The sequence below is a fragment of the Melopsittacus undulatus genome, chromosome 7 (genome assembly GCF_012275295.1).
Source record: "Melopsittacus undulatus isolate bMelUnd1 chromosome 7, bMelUnd1.mat.Z, whole genome shotgun sequence".
NCBI lineage: Eukaryota > Metazoa > Chordata > Aves > Psittaciformes > Psittaculidae > Melopsittacus > Melopsittacus undulatus.
This window is the reverse complement of record NC_047533.1, coordinates 9,306,824-9,324,288: the sequence shown is the minus strand read 5'-3', so window position 1 is coordinate 9,324,288 and position 17,465 is coordinate 9,306,824. Positions and strand designations below refer to the sequence as shown.

Here is a 17,465-nt window from a genome sequence, read left to right as displayed (position 1 = left end):
AAGAAAGCCTGTAATGCAATTGAGTCTTTCTCCACAGGCCGAGACTTAAAAGTCTCTCCTGCGTTGCAGAACATTTGTGGCACTTCACAGGCTCCACAAAAGCTAAAGCCTTCTCTGTGAAATAGTCTCAAGTTGGTGGTGTCTGAATTTCAGTTAGATCCAGTTCTGGCGACACTACCTACAAAGTGGTATTTCCGTGGGGGGAGTTGTGCAAAGTCAGTTTAGGCTCCATTAGTGCACTTTGAAAGAAGCACAGGGACATGACCACCCTTCATCCCCAGAGCTAACCCACTAAATCCTCTGCTTCTCATCCCTCTCGTGCAGGAGCACCCAAGGAAAGCTGCTCTTTTCCTTTTCTTCCTCTTTCTCTCTGTAAGCTACCAGGTTTCTGTGGCCCCCTAAAGCACCTCGACAGCTTTAACGCTGGGCTGCATCTCTTCAGGCAGCTATCGCTGGAAGCTATGTCTAGAGTTGTTCCATTGATTCTCTGCTTCTGGGGACTCAAGCACCAGCACCTTGTAGTCACTGCACTATCGTCAGGCCTCTGGCAGTCCTTGCTTGGGGAGCACACAGTAACTAAATGTGCTTAACTTGAGCAATTTTCAGACTGCCACAATGCACAAACTGCATATTCCAGATAATAACGTTGAGACAAAGAGATTCCAAACTGGGGGGGGGGGGGGGGAAGGTTGGGGGGGAAAATATTGCTGTTCTTAAGCGAGCCATCATGGAAAAAAAGCTCTGCCTGACTACATCCAGAAACTTCTCTAAAGGTCCTCAAAAAGCAAAACACTCTACTTTTGAGTTGCAGTCTTAAAACACAACTTGAGACACCTCATTAGAAGAGCTGTCTGCATTGAAGGCTTCCCACAGATCCCTCAGAGAGGTGAGCTAAGACACTTCAGATACCAACGCTACCAAAACACATCCTACAACTGTGCTGTCCAGAGCGCAGAACAGTGCTAATCCTGGTTGTCTGGCGCAACCAGCTGCCAAAAGGGGCCTGAGCTTAATTTTGGAGCCTTTCATAGATGCACATGTGGATCATAGAGTACAAATTTTAGTCATGTCACCTACATAGAATGATTTGTTTCTATCAGCTCCTCTTTATATCAGATCTTCTGGGATTCGACATCGCAGCCTGCAGCTTTTACCTATAACAGATTTGAAGAAGACATTTCTAACTCAGCCCTGTAGGGAACAAAAGCAAGACCAGCTGTCTGGATAACAGTGCAGAAACCTCTGTGTTCCTGCCTTGCTTCAAGAGAAGAACGCTCTCTCCAGGTACATGTCTCCGAGTCCTTTTCTAAAGGCTAAATCATCAGGTGTCACTGTAACAACTAAAGAGAACAGTCAAGCAATTGCACTGAACTTGAAGCATTGTGCTGGGGACACTTCATATGGTACAAGATCTGTGGGTACTTTGGGATTTAGCTGACAAGAGGGCAGCAGACAAACTTGATTCTTATGCGTCACTAGCAAGCCAAGAGACGTCTATGTTCTCCTCAGTTATCAGGAGAGAGTGCTATATAACAGCAAAAACCCAGGGGACCACCTCATCACATTAGTAGAGAAATTCAGCATTGTGATTCCACTATAGGAACACATTCCAAGTAGTATTTTCACATTGCCCATGCTGCAATTTGTCTACATACGTTAGATCTCATGGAGTTTGTAAGGACATCCACGTGTTCAAGACTTCTGCTTAAAAGACCTGACTGCTGGTTAACAGGGGTGATTCTATTGCATTACCCTTGTTGTCTGTTTAACAGAGACCTCTACTCAGGTAAGGACGGAATAGCAGAAAGCAATATAGTGACGAGCTTGTGGTAGGATAAAAGCAAAAGCATAAGGATTTGGCAAATTGCTTGTCTGTTTTGAATGGTAACTCTTCCGCAGCTATATGTGAGGGTGGGAATAATTTTAAGAGGAAGAAATAACAAAATATTCAGACCTCTCTTACTTACGCAAAAAGTGGAAGGAAACACATTAGTTGCTTCCTTTCTGATATAGGCCACTGGTCTAATTTAGAGCCAGTCCTAAATTTAACATTATAACCAGGGACATTACAAGATGTAGCCTGGACAATAAAAAAACCTGTCTATACATGTACAAGTTATTCGCAAATAAAAACAGTTTGGATTTGCAGAACCTGCCGCTCTTTAATTCTTCAGAACTGTGAACCCATGACATATTCCTCAACATCCCAGTGGAGTCTGTCCTGAGAAAATGAAGTACTCATATATAAATGGGATGATATTGTCTGTGAGTGAGTTTCTTCCTGCAGGTTGGGCAAGAGTTGGCATTCCTCAGGGAATCACGGAGACATTGACTGCAGAAGACATGGCCACATTTAGTTGACACAATCAGTCGTCCACTTTGCACAATCTGGAAGAATAAGAAAACACAAGAGGAACCTGATGTGAAGAATTCTGCTTTGTTGCTCCATTGGTACCAAGCAGAGAGGACCTGGGTGCCTGGAATCAGTACACGACTGATTAAAGGAACCCAAAGGTCTTTCCGTGCCACCTTGGGAAGTGTTTCTGGCACTATGGGCACCACCAACAAATAACTCTGACTTCCAAGCCACTTGGACTTCCCCAGCCAGGTCTGTACCTCAAGCCAGCTGTCTGCAGCATCCCACAGCACCCAGCATAGATGCTCAGCTCACCCCACATCCTGTTCTCCTTCCAGCAAAAAAGAAGCCATGAGAAGATGCAGATCTTTACCTCTGAGTAGAAATCCATGCAAATTGGACAGCTAACAGTACCAGACGGCCTTGTGGGAGAGAGAACAAAAGCAGAAAGAACACATGCTCATTAATGTCAGCGTGCATTGAGGGTCACTGCTACCCAAAATGCCTTGTCATCACCCAACTGCACAGGCTGGCCATGGTGCATTTCATTTGAAGGTCCCTGCATGCCTTTCACTCTCTCCATGTGTTGCATGGAATAAGCAGTTAAGGTGCCCCTGCCGTAAAGGAAACAAGGTCTTGCTTCTCATGAGGGAGACGATGCAGACAGTCCCCCTGCTCTACTATTACGTGTAACAGCAGTCTGCAGTACAGTGCAGCACACGAATGGCAGCACTGGCCTTCAACAGGTCAGAAATCAAAGTTTTCTGACAAAAGCATCTAGCTGTCCTTCAGAAACCATTCATTCCAAGAACTGCTTCCTTATCAAATCTGTCATGATAGGAAGCATATCTTCAGGTATCTTGTATGTCTTTCAGGTATTAAAAGCATTTCATGTATGTAAGATTACATGAAATAATGAATAACAGAACTAAACCTTGTGTTTGGTTTTGGTTTTTATTCTATTTTAATTACATTTTAGGTTTGAATTTTTCATGTATTAATAAAGCAGAACTCAAAAGCTCGGAAAAATACTTGCTTCTATGGTACATCCCTGTTTATGCTTTAGAAAACTAAGCTACCAGTCACATACACGTTATTTTAATAATCTGTGACTTAAAAATTAATAAATGCACTGGCACAATGCACTATGTTTTATGACATTTATAAATTTGTTCTGCTGTTCATTAATCCATGTAATCTTACATACATGAAATGCCTGACATAAAAATTTTCATGCCCAATTTCTCTCTTTCACTGCCTGTCAGTAAAAGCTCAAGTACATTAGTTTATTAAAATCCTTATTCCCTTCCCTAACAGTTGAAAAAACAAAGGCAATTTCTGTACCACAGTTCTCATGTTCTTCATATTCCCTAGTCAAATGGTCACCTGATTTCATTTAATTAGCCCAATACATGCATCCTTCTCAACATAATGCTGTGCTCCTATAGCAGTTTACTGTCCTTTTTATGGCTGCTATCCTTAACAGTGAGATCTCCACCTTACAGGCAAACGTATCAGTGTCATGACATACATGAGACAGAACAAGATGTGCCTGTAACAGTATTATGTCCACAACTGCCTTGCAATTATACCTTGGGAAGAATGGCTACTGCCCTGAGAGAAAAAGGCAGTTAACTGTCAGAGTGCATAAAAAAAGTGAATAATAGTTTTCACTGAAATTTGCCATGCTGCTGCCTGATGGTCTCATGATAGCAAGCCCCATCAACAGTAATGAAAATATTTCTATATCTAACATCACTACTAGGGCTTTGCATGAAAAGTAAATGAGCCATGGCTTATGACCAATCCCCCTTCCCTGCTATATCCCCATGCTCATCTTTAAGGTTGTATGCAAAGTTGCCATCTATCTCAGGCTGTCATTTTATCCTTAAGTGCAAATGGTATCATTGGTCACCATGCGACATGTGATGAGAAAAAAAAAGTTCCCTCACTGACAGAAGGAATTAACTGGAATAAGGCAAGACTTCCAAGATAAACCAGGCAACAGGAATGTAACTTAGTCCTGTATGCATAAGAAAAGCAAAATTCCATGTTTGGGTAGGTCATAAAGCATACATACTTTGAACTTGCAGTTTCATCTTCCAGTGGTCCCAATTCTCGAGACAGTTTATGTGTCACATACACATCATTGTCTCTTGTTTCATCTTCGTCATCGCTACTTAACACACAGCTGTCTGACTGTCGCTGGCTTCTGAGTCTCAGATTTCTCCTTTGTCCTTGATTCTCTGTAATTTAATTTTATTAAGTTAGACACAGTATAAGATATATAGCCTTGGAGCTATACATAAAACACATGAGTAAAACCAGTCTGTAATGGTTCATGTTTTAAATAGACCATACTCAGCTGGCTTAAAAATAAATTAGTTTCCTAAATATTACAGTGGAACACCTCCAAACACTGTAAATATTCTGCTGCATATCAACATAAAAAACTTGCTCTATTCACAGACTGCTGAATCATGACCATAATGATTCTTGGTGTCATAAATTTCATACAGTTACACTACCTGTGAAGAGATCTCCCCCATAAAGGGAAGCATCCTCTCTTCATTCTTACTAACAGAGAATGCTACTATACTATGTTGAGAAATTCAGAGGACTGAAGTTTCCAAGTTGCATGGCACAGGAGCACATACACAACAGAAAGGCCTGGTGAAACACAAGTGTGCCTGTTTCAGAGAGCTTCAAAAGTTATGGAAGAGATGCCTGCATCTAAATATTTAAGTTATAGAGCTGCTGTGGCTCCTCACTGCTCTATCCAGGTATGATTCTAAACTGTTCCTTTCTTTGTCAAAGCGCTATACATAAAGGCAGTTTCTATAAAATTAATCTTCTTTAGATCAGTACTTGGAAATTAGAATAATGTATTAAGCAGTGTCTTTTCATCATCTTCCTCCTGTGTCAAGAAAACTTGATAATGGAATTATACTGCCCAAGATAAAATGAGATAAGGTGTACTTTTTATTCCCTGGTCTGGAACATCCAAAGGTTAAAGAACTGCTGTCTACTTTTCAACAATCAGAAACCACATGTAATAATTATCTCTGCGACTTCATTTACATGTAAAAATAATTAAGCACTAACTAATCAGTCAAAATTACATAAATTGCCATAAAATTAAAGTTCCTTCCTGCACAAGTATTCAGGTGTAAAGGATATTTCTTTACACCTGTAACTATTGTAACACTTAAATTAGAAAAAAAACCCAAACCCCAAAAAACTACACTTCTTAATACTTATTATCAAATTTGAGGCATGTTACACCAGATAATGAAATTAAGTATTATGACCATCAGTAACTTCCATCTTAACTTCCTTCTTCACAATAAAAGCTAAGAAAAACTTTCAACATTTTTTATTCAAAGCAGATATGCCAGTGATGATTCAGAATATTATAAGCCCTGCCCTTAAAGAACTTCTGTACTTGGAAAACAACAAAATATATTTTCAGCAGCCTTGATGGATTTTATTTCAGATACTCTCTACAAGCTCTGTCAGTGACTATTAAGCATAGACTGGATTCATTCACATGATGCTTTAGCACTGTTTTTTGCCTTTTGGAAAAGGCAGTTTCAATCTATGCTGCTCAAGTTCATTGGAAAACACACACACAAAAAATAACTTTGGAACAATGCCATTATCAACTGTAAAATGTCAACTCACCTTCAACAATCTTGCATCAAAAGATATGGGAAGGAAGAGAAAAGAACACAATTAGATTTTGGTGTGCACTCCTACTACTGTATACAAAAACCAGCTAAGCTAAGCAATGACAACAAAAGCTAAGAATGGTAGAATATTAATGGTAGTAGTAGATTAGCTGCTGCTCTGAAAACATGAGGGTGCTTCTGCACACACTGCCATAAAGAGACAGAAATGGAGGCACTTTATGAAGCACCAGAGCCCTCCTCCCTGCTCCCCAGTTTCAGTATCCCCTAATTGGATTTAGATCAGATAAGACTCTTTCCCTCTTCTGCGCCCCCCCCCCCCCCCCCAACAGGGCAATCCAGGCATGCTATCCACATATACTTCCTATTGGATTAACAGCTGCTGAAGAAAAAAAACCCAAACCCATTGTCCATTTTCATGAGGATTATGTCGTAAAGTTTGAGGCACTTATTTGCAAAGGCTCAGGAACAATTCCAGCAGCAGATACCACTCCATTTGTCCTTAAATTCTGATTCTGTAGGATTCTGTAGGAAGTACAATACAAACCCAGTCTGCCTATAAGATTTAGGTAAGCATCATTCACTACTTACCACAACAGAATCATTGTGAGTGAGATCAACGACTACAGGATCAGAAGATTCACATGTGAGGTCTACTACTTCTTCACCAGCTTAAAAACAGAACATTAGAAGCAAGATCAGAGATCGCAGAGGAATAAGATTGCCTGCTGCTTCATAACAGTCTGAGGTATGATTCAGCCTTGCTCTATTCCTCTTCTCTTCATAAACGTGACCAAGATTTCAGTCATGCTTTGCCCTCATGAGCCCTCATAGAGTGTTACCACCAGTCTTCTGCAAGTTGCAGCAGAAAAGGAACAGTATCTGAACACCTCATACAATTCTATTGTGCAGTCACAGCTTGCAGGAGGCAGATTATCTAATATCTCACACAGGAGAATGTTTATCACACAGTAGAAAACATGAATCATATAGGATATAATAACTACAGTACCAAGCTGTACAAGTTCCTCTCTCATGTCTTCTCCAAACTTCCACAGTCAAATGCACAGCAAAGCTCCATGTAATAACCAGGAGACCAATAGTTAATTTTAATCTTTCCTAAGATTTCAGAACACAATGTAAAATTCCATTTAAGAAGTCAACGAGACTTTTTAGTTTCACTTTTTCTAGGCTTTTTGACCAGAACCTGCTTCTCCCTTGAGGGACAAGGTGCTACTAATGACAACAGATATCGATAGGTACACAGCAACAGATTATTCATCTAATGTAGGACAATCTGGATCACACAGAATAAAACAGGAATTCCATAGAAACTAATAATTTTATAGTACCATGCCACAAATCTTCGTTTGAGGGAGGGGGCACCACTGATGACAAAGACCTGATTACCTCTCTAAAAGCTGGGAGTTCCTCAACTGAGTTTGAGCAGCATTTGAGCACGTTTCTTACATAACTCATCTATCAAGAGTGGAGAATGTACTGTATCTCAGTATCAAACTCAGTCAGTTGTCAGTACGCTGCTTGTTTGTAGATTCCACAGAAACACAGAACAGTTACGGTTGAAAGGACCTTAAGATCATCTAGTTCCACTCCCCTGCCATGGGCACTAGACACTTGGTAGAATCCAAGGTTTCCCTTCGTCTCCAAGAAGGGGCCTAGCAACTGGCAAAAAACCAGTTCAAGTGGGACTCCAAGCCTCCAGAAGCTGTTTAGCATCTGACCAAGTGCAAAAGAAAGCTTACCACTTTCTTCAAGCTCTATTGGCTCTGTTTCTGAAGCCATTTCTGCTGTAGAAGCCATTAGCCTGTTTCGCTTCCGAACTTGCCTGGAATTAACTGCTCCTCCACGGCGCTTGCGTTGACCCTAAGAGAGAACAAACCCAGAGCATTTTCTTTAGGAGTCATTTCCATGTGACCCTCATCTCTGCAGCACCACTGAAAGTGCACAAGGATACACAAAACCCTCCCTAGAAAGGCTGTCATATGCATCGACTGTGAGGATGGGTCATTCCTACCTGAACACACTGCAGCAAGGAAAAGACACCCCAGACCTCTCACCACTTAGGTCACAGAGACAAAACATCTCACATGTAAAAGAGAAAGACTCGTTCACAGTTGAGCTGGGTTTCTGCTCAGACTCTAAGCATTTCTGACCTACTGCTAGCTTCTCCAGAGATTTAAATACCGAAGTATAACAGAAATTTCAGTTACACGAAGTTTTCATAGGCTTGTGTTCCTGTGCTTTTACTACAAACTCTTTCAAAGCATTTCTGGAAGTTACCAGAAACAACTCATTTCAGGAACCAGGGTTGCACTGAGGACTAAAATACTTACTGAGCTCATGGCCTTTCTCAATTGAAAACCCAGAGAAAGGAATAAGTTCAAGTATGAAAAAAAAGAATTGGAAGAAAGCAACAAGTATCAATTCCTTTTACTCCTTCAAGTAGCACTCTGTTCAAAAGTACAGATCATTCACTGTCTGAGAACAAGGTTCTTCCAAACCTGTAAGAAAAGAAGAGAAAAGATTACCTATCTGTAATGTGTGTCCTTGTCAATACAGCCTCTCTCCAAGGTTCCCATTCCTGACTCACCACTATACGTCCAAAGCTAGAGGGAATGCCTCAGATTTGGTAACTGAGCCTCAGACACCTGCAGCTGGGCCTGAATTCCCTGGCATTTTTACCCATTTCCTAAACTAAACAGTAGAATAAGCTAATTTATTAGCAAACTAGAAAAACACTGAGAAATCCCAATTCACTTTGAAAGCAACCAATCAAAGCAATGTTTGTGTGTGGGCAGAAATCACTGGGAATTGCATCATGCATAACCACCTTCAGAAAACAAAAAAATTCAGATAAGCAGTTCTGTTTGACCACCCATCGTCATACTCCTACAGGTGACAGCTGAACACTTTGAGAGGTGTGGAAAGCAAGTGGAACAAAGAATTTTCAGTTTAGAAATATTCATGGATATGCAAGAGAACACAAGATTACACTACTCAGCTACACTGTGGTTAACTATAGGTGTGTGTGGCCCTCTCCATCACACAGTGAACTGCTAGGCAGGAAGAGGTGAAGAGGATAAAAGCAGTTAGGAGTAGCTGATATGGTACCGAAATTCACATCCTTGCTCATGGTACAATTATTATGTGAACAACACACAACAAGGAGGTGCAGAACAGACACAGTGCGGGGATCAGGTAAAAAAACCCAATTATGTTTAACAAGCACTGCAGAACCATCTTCACAATACTGACCATCATCTACGTTGAAAAGACAAGCACATACACTATTAAACTATTCTTAGATCAAGAAACACTGAGACCATACAATGGGATAGAATGGAACTGGTACGCAGTCACTACCTTGAGTTAAAGGAAGCCTGATCGATTTCCCAACCTCCCCCCCTCCACCCTGCCCCCCCACCCAGCTTTCTCTCCATACTTCTTAACTCACTTACTTAAAAGACCCATTAGCACTGAACTGTGACATTATTAAAACAAAACATGGCTAAGAAAAATCCTTACGCTAAATTTGGTACTTTTACTAAGCTCAAAGATACACTTCAGCACAGTTTTAAGCAATACAATATGCCACTCAAGTTCTTTTTCCTCCCATTTTTTAATTTCAAAACTATCACTGGATTGCAAAAGCTTTAAGCAGGTGAGCCTGCTTTTCTGACTTGGACCATTTGCTATATGCTAGAGGTAATACCCAGCGAGCCCATAGCCAGATTCTGGTCACAGTGCATGAAATTTTGAGAACTGTTACACTTAACTGTTTCTCCCAGTATGAGCCTACTCGGTTTTGATAGTTTCAAGATGTTATTTTTTTTTTATATCTAAACTTCTATGTATAGCTTCTCTACAGTTCTTCTTGCAGATGTAAGTAACAACCTTATGTTCTCACCTGGGACGCTGAAGACTAAGGCTTCAAATCTGCTATCAGAGAAAGATGTAAAATGACTTTCAGACTCTGCTTCTTCAATTCAGGACTCACCTACACAACCCTGTTCTTATCATTCTGTGTCCAGGTAATATAAGTTCTCTTGCACACTTCACCCCACTGTTCTTAAGATCTAGCTTTCATTTCACCATTTTTGGGAAGATCCTATTTTACTCATTTCACTGAATTTTCAGAATAGGGAACAAGAACTTTTAAGCTAAGACCATACCTAATTTTCTACTCAAACAAATCAAACCAGAAGCACTGTTCTGTACGTACACTTTCTAGGTCTCTAGAAGTTCCTTACTCCATACAATTGTTATTCACACATTTGGAACATTTTGGAGACAAGGCAAAGAAGATGAAGCAAGGAGGACACACAGCAAGAGAGAGAATCTTGCCTAAATGTAGCACATTGGCTCTTTCAAACTAGTTGTTCAAAATCAAGTTAACATCGTCTTCTAACAGCTAAAAAACTGAAATCGCAACCAAGTTCTGCAAAACAGTTTTCCATACAGCAGGAGAATGAACAAGACTGAGAAACATCTGAGGTCTACCAAGAAGTTGTGCCATTAGGGTCTTTCTAAGTTTATTTCATCAAGAAAGCCAGGAGACATTTTCCTCAATTCTCCTCAAATATGGATCTGGGAAAAAAAAAATATATATATATATATTTGGAGGCAAAAAAGCTGGAAAATGTTGGTTGGTACACACATCTGAGGAGGATAAAGAAATAAACTTATTAGTTGACAGACATGTTATTAAATAGAACCTTTGAAAGCAATCTGAAACACTGATGTATCTGCACTGCTGAAATACCCACATCTGATGCATTCACAGACAGCACAGGTTTGGATGCAAAGCACCCAGGTTTCATGATACCTGGTGCTTTTCAGATTTCACACTGCATACAACCCAGTGCAATGGTATGCTAACAAAATATCTTTAGAAAGGGTTAAAAATATAGGGGGAGAAAACACTTGGGATGACTCCAAACATTAAATGTTGCACAGCTTCTCTTTGTTCACAAGTTGTTTAAGTGCCAAAGAAGAGCCATCACTGAAGAAAAAAAACTAACATTATTTATCTATGACATGTCTCAGAGGATCTATTATCAAACCTCGAAGGCAACACGCAACAGAGACATTCCTCGAACCAAGTGATAGAGAGCACCACTGCTATTTAGATGGCTTAATTTTCAGAATCTTACAACACTGGCAGTAAGCATTCTTTATACTCAACACTGAGATTATATGTAAAATACAAATACTTTAACTGCTAATGGCTCAAATTTTATCCTCTTCAGAAGCTTCTGAAAAAGAAGAAAGTTGAGAATGGATAATCATAGGGAAGCTCACCACTGTAAAACCACCTTCAAATAAATCATAGGTTCATTAGTATCAACACGACCCAACTCGGGAGAGTCATGTTTGCAGAGAAAAATCAGACTGCTGAAATTTGTCAGAGTCTCATGAAGCAGCAACATTTCTATGTTTTAATAAAACTTTCCTGTGGGGTTATGGATTTCCACATGCTACTGGCTTAACTAGAAGTTAATGACCCAAAGTGTTAGAACAGACAGTAATAATAAAGCAAAGCTGAATTTCCTGAGCACAACACAGATCAAGTTAGTAGTGTCAAGAATGGAGGTAAAGAGACGAGTTCAGAGTTTTGCACATTTAGAGATCTACTCATCAGGAAGAATTCCTTCAAGATTTTCAAAACCTCAGGACCACTCTATCTAATAATAGGTTTTGTTATACAGGACTGGATAGCCCAGATTAAATAAAGTGTATATGCTCCTCCTCCAGCAGTCACAAGACTCTCAAGACTGGACAAATGTATATAGATTTACTGCATCAACCTCTCCCTCCTCAACCCATAAGCATCAAATAACTCCAGCTGAAGCTCCAAGTTCAGCTATTCCACTGTAGCAAGATGCATTCAGACATCAATTCAAAATTCTAGAATTAAAAGTTTTTAAAGACTTTCTTTTTAATGTGAAAACTTAGCAGATCAAGTCAGCAAGCCAATAAATACTCTAAACTTTTATGGACCTTCTGTTGTATCACTGCAGGATGATAAAGTACCAGGAAAAACACTTCCTCCTTCCTCTCAGATGCAAAGCCCTGCACAGGCAGTTACTGTGCACAGTACAGTACTGTTCTGGGCTCTCCCAAGGGCTTAAGTAGTGTAGTCTTCACAACATTCCAAGATTTATACTAGCTAACTCACAAGCATTTTAAAGACTGTATTCACCAGTCTTCCTCTGTATAGGTAGGTATTTGAGAAAAAGAAAGTAATTTAAACTAAGAATAGTTACACCAGGAGTAAAAGAATATTGATGTTCATATTTACCAATTTAAGTCCCCTAATAATTTTTTTCCTCTATATTTCACTGAGTTCAGGTTGACCTAATTTAACATGTTGGAATTATAATACAAAATAATGGATTCACTAGACAACACTACCTGAGAACTTTCCTTACACCACTCTGAAAACAAAGTCTTGGTCTCCCACATCCTCAGCATGAATTAAGAAAAACTAGCTTAAGTATATATTTTTTTACCATAGAATGATTTGAATTGAAAGGGAACTCAAAATATCACCCAGTTCCACTCCCCTGCCATGGGCAGGGGCATCTTCCACTAGACCAGGTTGTTCTAGGTCCCATCCAACCTGGCCTTGAACACTGCCAGGGATGGGGCAGCCACAGCTTCTCTGGGCAACGTGTACCAGTACCTCACCTTTCTCAGAGTGAAGAATTTCTTCCTAATATTTAATCTAAATATACCTCTGTCAGTTTAAAGCCATTCCCCCTTGTCTTACCACTCATGTCCTTGTCAAAAGTCCCTCTCTGGCTTTCCTGTAGGCCCCTTTAGGTACCAGGAGCTGCTCCAAGGTCTCTTGAGAGCCTTCTCATCTCCAGGATACAAGTGTATATTGCTGGGTCATGTTGACCTTGTGGTCAACCAACACCCCCATGTCCCTCCTCCGGGCTACTCTTGTCTCACTAACACAAATGAGACTTTACTCCATACTCATCCTAAACATTACAAATACACTAAAGTAACTACCTGAAGAAAGCAGCCAGCCTAAATGCTTGGTGTGTGCAAGGCACAGGTGACAAAGAACAGTAGAAACTGTATTTCTCTAAGCATGATATGCTACAGCTTTAGGACTTCGCTTCTCATTTCTACTATTTTTTTGACCTCTCTCTGCACTCTTAAAAACAGGAAACACAGTATTAAAGATGCAGCAGGTATAAAAAAAACTTCTGTGGTCAGAACACGTGTGTACCAATTAAAGTGCTAGTCTTACATTTTTTATCATCACAGGGAGCAATAATCTCCCATTTTACTCTTCAAAACTTTCCTATCACGTGTATCTCCAGTACCTTTAAAGGCATTCTCCTTTTTTTTCAGGTGCACTACAGTAACTTTACTGAAAACAGAACCTGAGTCTATCGCATTTTATCCAAATTAGGTCAAGCAATCCCATACTACAAAAGCTTGGAGAGAAGCACTATAAAAAGAGAAAAGATATCAAGACATACTACCCTGCCTGCTCTAAGCAGTCAGCTGCATCTACAGACAAGAAGCCCAAGCTTAAACAAAGAAGCTAACAAAACACCCACAGAATGAAATACACCAAAACTTTTTGTTGGGCAATGCCCTGTTCCAGAAACAACAAATCCAGATGGAGACTGGCCAGAAGAAAGGCTCCTTGCTGCTTCATGTGCATTAGTTTCTCCGAGAGATCCTACAGCTTACTTTCAATAGTCCCAAAATCAGAAGGAAAAAGAAGTTGAGTATTTAAACACCCTGTCATGGAAGTGTAGGGGGACGCTGAGGTAGGAGAGCAGCACTCCCTCCACTCCTGCTGTCACACAGAACGGAAGGACAGACTAACCCCCCGCAGCTGCACCCACTGAACCACTCCTGTATCTCCAGAGAAACGCCAGCGGCACTTGCCTCTTTCAGCCACTGCAGGACACGCTCTGAACTGTCCTCGCAGTAAATGCAGTTTACGACCCAAGGAGCACAAGAGGCTGGAGCAGCCTGCCCCTGTCCACAGGGTAGAACGGCCAGTCTGCAACGGAACACGGAGCAGGAAGCGGCCGCAGGCCCCGCCGTCCCCCGACCTCAGAGCTGCTCAGGGCTGGGCAGCGCCATTCGCAGGCCCCGGAGCCTCCCAGAGCGACGGAGATGGAAAAATACAAATAACACACTGCTTGGGTTGGGGGGAAGGGAGGAACCGGACCCTGTGCTGCGGCGCCCCAGACGGAGCGAGGGCAGGCCGGGAGCAGCGTGAGGGGAGCCCCTGATGGCCGCCACCGCCGTGGGCAGGGCCGCGCCAGAGAACAGGGGCTCAGTTCACCGTCCCTGCCCCAGAGAAGGGGGCAGCGCCACCGCAGCCCCACCGCTCAGGGCCCAGCTCCGCGCACTGGCGGAAGAAGCTCCATCTCGCCCCTGGCTCCCCTCAGCGCCAGCCAGCCCCTCCCCCATGGCGGCCGGGCGCGGCTCCTTTCCTCCGCTCCCCCCCTCACCTGCCGCACCGGGCATCCCAGAAGGACAAGGAGGTCCCGGGAGCCCCGGTGCCGCTGCAGGTCACCGATCCCACCCCCAGCACAGAACCCCTCAACCCGCACCACTCACCCTCAGCGCCCGGGCCGGCAGTGGTGTCGGGTAGCGCCCGCCCCTGGCTCCCCCGCCATTGGGAGGAGCTGGATGCCGCGGCTCGCTGAGTGGCTGCCACGCACGTCAATCAGGAAGGGGAGACGCGCGAGGCCTCGCCTCTTATCCGGCCCCGGAGCTTGCTGGGAGTTGTAGTTTCTGGGTGGGTGGGGGCGGGCAGGGAGCGCGGCCTGTGTGGCAGGGTGGCAGTCCCCTCAGGGAGCGGCGGCTGGCCTGAGGCGAGCTGGCCGCCATTGTGAGGTCCTCCACGGCCCCGGGGTTAGTTCGGCCCTGGGGGACCCTGGAAGGGGCGGCCGAGGCAGGGCAGGGCTTTTGCTGTGTTCTATAATGGGTGGGGTGTGAGAGAGCAAGCTTTGGGGTCCATTCTCTTCCGTCCCTCACACACACACCTCTCCATCTTTTGGTGTTTCCAAAGCACAGAGCAAAATTCAACAGAGCCATCGGGTTGGAAGATTGTGACCTGTTGCCTGTGTTATAATTAGTCCAGCTCCTTCATGTAACTCGTTAAAAACACTTAAGAGGTGTTTTGACACCCTTACCTCACCATTGAGAAGGGCTTTTTCTCCAACTGCCTTAGCACAAGGATCATCTTGGCCTTTCTGCATGTTCCTGCTCTGTGCCCGGTTGCTTGACTGTAGATAAACTCGTAGCTTTTCCTGGGGATTTTTCTTGCTTTCTCTTATGGTTGAGCAGCACTCAAGATTTGTACTAGGTTTTGGGGGTTTTTTGCTCACCACTCCAACATAACCATCTCTGTGTCTTTGTTTTCATGTATATAACAAAATACCAGCACTCTTTAGGGTAGATTGGATCATCAGGAAGTCACTGAATATGGGCTTTGCCCCAGAGCAAGGGCTGATTTGGAAGAAGGAGCCCAGTGCTACCCATCAGTGACTGTGTTACACGAGGTGGGAGCACCCTGCACCTGGTGCTCATCACAGGGCTGAAACTCCCTATCTTCCTCAGGTGATCTAGGCCTCCTTACACCTCCTTACATTGTTAGCTGCATGTGAAAGCTTTGGACATTTACACTGAAATAGGAGACCTCTGGAATGTGCAGGTTTTTGCACTAGAAGGGTTTTCTAATGAGTCACTAAGATGAGACAGGTAAACCCTCTGATTTTGTAAGTCTGTTTTGTTAGGTGATTTAAGAGCCTTGTTCACTTCTGCTCGTCTTCTTGGCTGGGAATAGTGTGACAAATGTGTAAATGAATGAATCATGTATTATTTACCTGTGCTTCTGCAAAAGCCTGATGAGTGTAGAGGCATTGCTGACTCAATTATCATGCAGTAACCAGGCTGTGGATGGTCTGTGCCACAAACACCAGCTGAGGCAGCAGTGTGAATGCAGTTCTCCTGGTTCCAATGGCATTACAGCTGCTTTTGTAATATGACACTAACAAGTCCTACCAGACCTTTGCCAACTCTGCATTGGATCACCTCAGGTTTCTGTATAACACATTGCTGGAACAGAAATACTAGAGAAGATGCTCTGGTGGCCAGGGGTGGAGTGGATCTGGGTAGCATCTGCTGCCTCCAACATCACATTATCCACGTTTGTCAGGAGGAATGTGGTCTTTTTAATGTCATTGTGTGTATTCTGTTGCAAGACCTGCCATCACTGAAAAATCAATAGGCTGGATTGACATAGAGATATCAATCTAGGGATATATTGTTTTTTTCCTAAAAGACTCCCATTCTTTTACATTCCTCAGAAGATTGATTCTGAAGATGACTTTATGCATCAGATCCTAAAGTAGGAATAGGCTACAGCTGGTTTATTGAGATTCCTTTATTCCTCAGTCCTTTCTTTTGAAAGCAGGGAAAATATGAAGAAGGAAATCATTATGAATCAGCTTGATTGCAGTTCAGTAAGAATTCTGAAAGCTGGTTCCATCATCAGAGGGGAAGAGGCATGCAGTATGATGGGGTTGCAACATTTCCATGTTACCTACCCAAATACACCTGCCTATCTGTTTTCTTAATGATTGGGGTTTTTCTAAAATCTCTAAATGCCAGGCACACAACAAAGTTTAAGAGGAGCTATGTGGCGATGCAGCATCCCAGGTCATGACTGTCATCCCTGTTAATTGCTAGCTTCTAGAAAACAGGTGTTACAACCACCACTTCACTTTGTTGTTTTGGAATACAATGCAACAGTATGCTGAACAACCACAGTGGAATATAAACTCCCTGCTACCCAGAGTTTATTGATTTAAGTTACTACAATCCCCTACTAGACACTGGGTTGTAGTTTCCTCTTCTCTGTAGTTCTCTTGCTGAGCTTCTTTCTTTTCTCTCTCCTGTGTTCTTTAACTCTTCCTATGGAACATGAGCCCTACATCACGTTTACTTTGATTAAAATATACAGCACATTATCAGCTTGCAGATTGTGGAAGTGATCTTCACAGCTAGATGGCAACAAAAGAATTCCATTAGACTACCTTTAGTAAAAAGTGAGAATTACATTTCTCACTATTGTGAGAGCATTAAAAGCAGCTGCCTGACTAATGTCAGCGACACTTTCCTTCAATTTAAATATTTGCAGTAGCCATAGTTAAACATGTAGTAGCTGGCATTGAGATAAAGCAGAAATTTATCATACTGCTGTGCAGATATTAATTTGGATTTATATCCTTCTTGCCTTGGTGCCTAGAGTAAGTCTTGTGATTTAAAGGCTGTTTTACACAATTTAGAAATTGTGTAGAGGACAAATTATCTTTTAGGTGAGTAACAGAATTTTGACTTTTTCTGGAAGC

General features: G+C 42.3%; 1 protein-coding gene across 1 annotated transcript; it reads right to left on the bottom strand.

Annotated features, from left to right (window-relative positions):
- Window positions 1–687: 687 nt before the first annotated feature.
- On the bottom strand, window positions 688–14,707 carry RNF4 (ring finger protein 4). The gene is made up of 8 exons (XM_031048439.2): window positions 14,668–14,707; window positions 8,400–8,567; window positions 7,809–7,929; window positions 6,637–6,716; window positions 6,041–6,050; window positions 4,437–4,602; window positions 2,730–2,778; window positions 688–2,388 (listed from the first exon to the last, which is right to left on the bottom strand). The coding sequence occupies exons 2-8, from the start codon at window positions 8,406–8,408 to the stop codon at window positions 2,239–2,241; spliced, it is 585 nt and encodes a 194-aa protein (XP_030904299.1). The 5' UTR covers window positions 8,409–8,567; window positions 14,668–14,707; the 3' UTR covers window positions 688–2,238.
- Window positions 14,708–17,465: the final 2,758 nt, after the last annotated feature.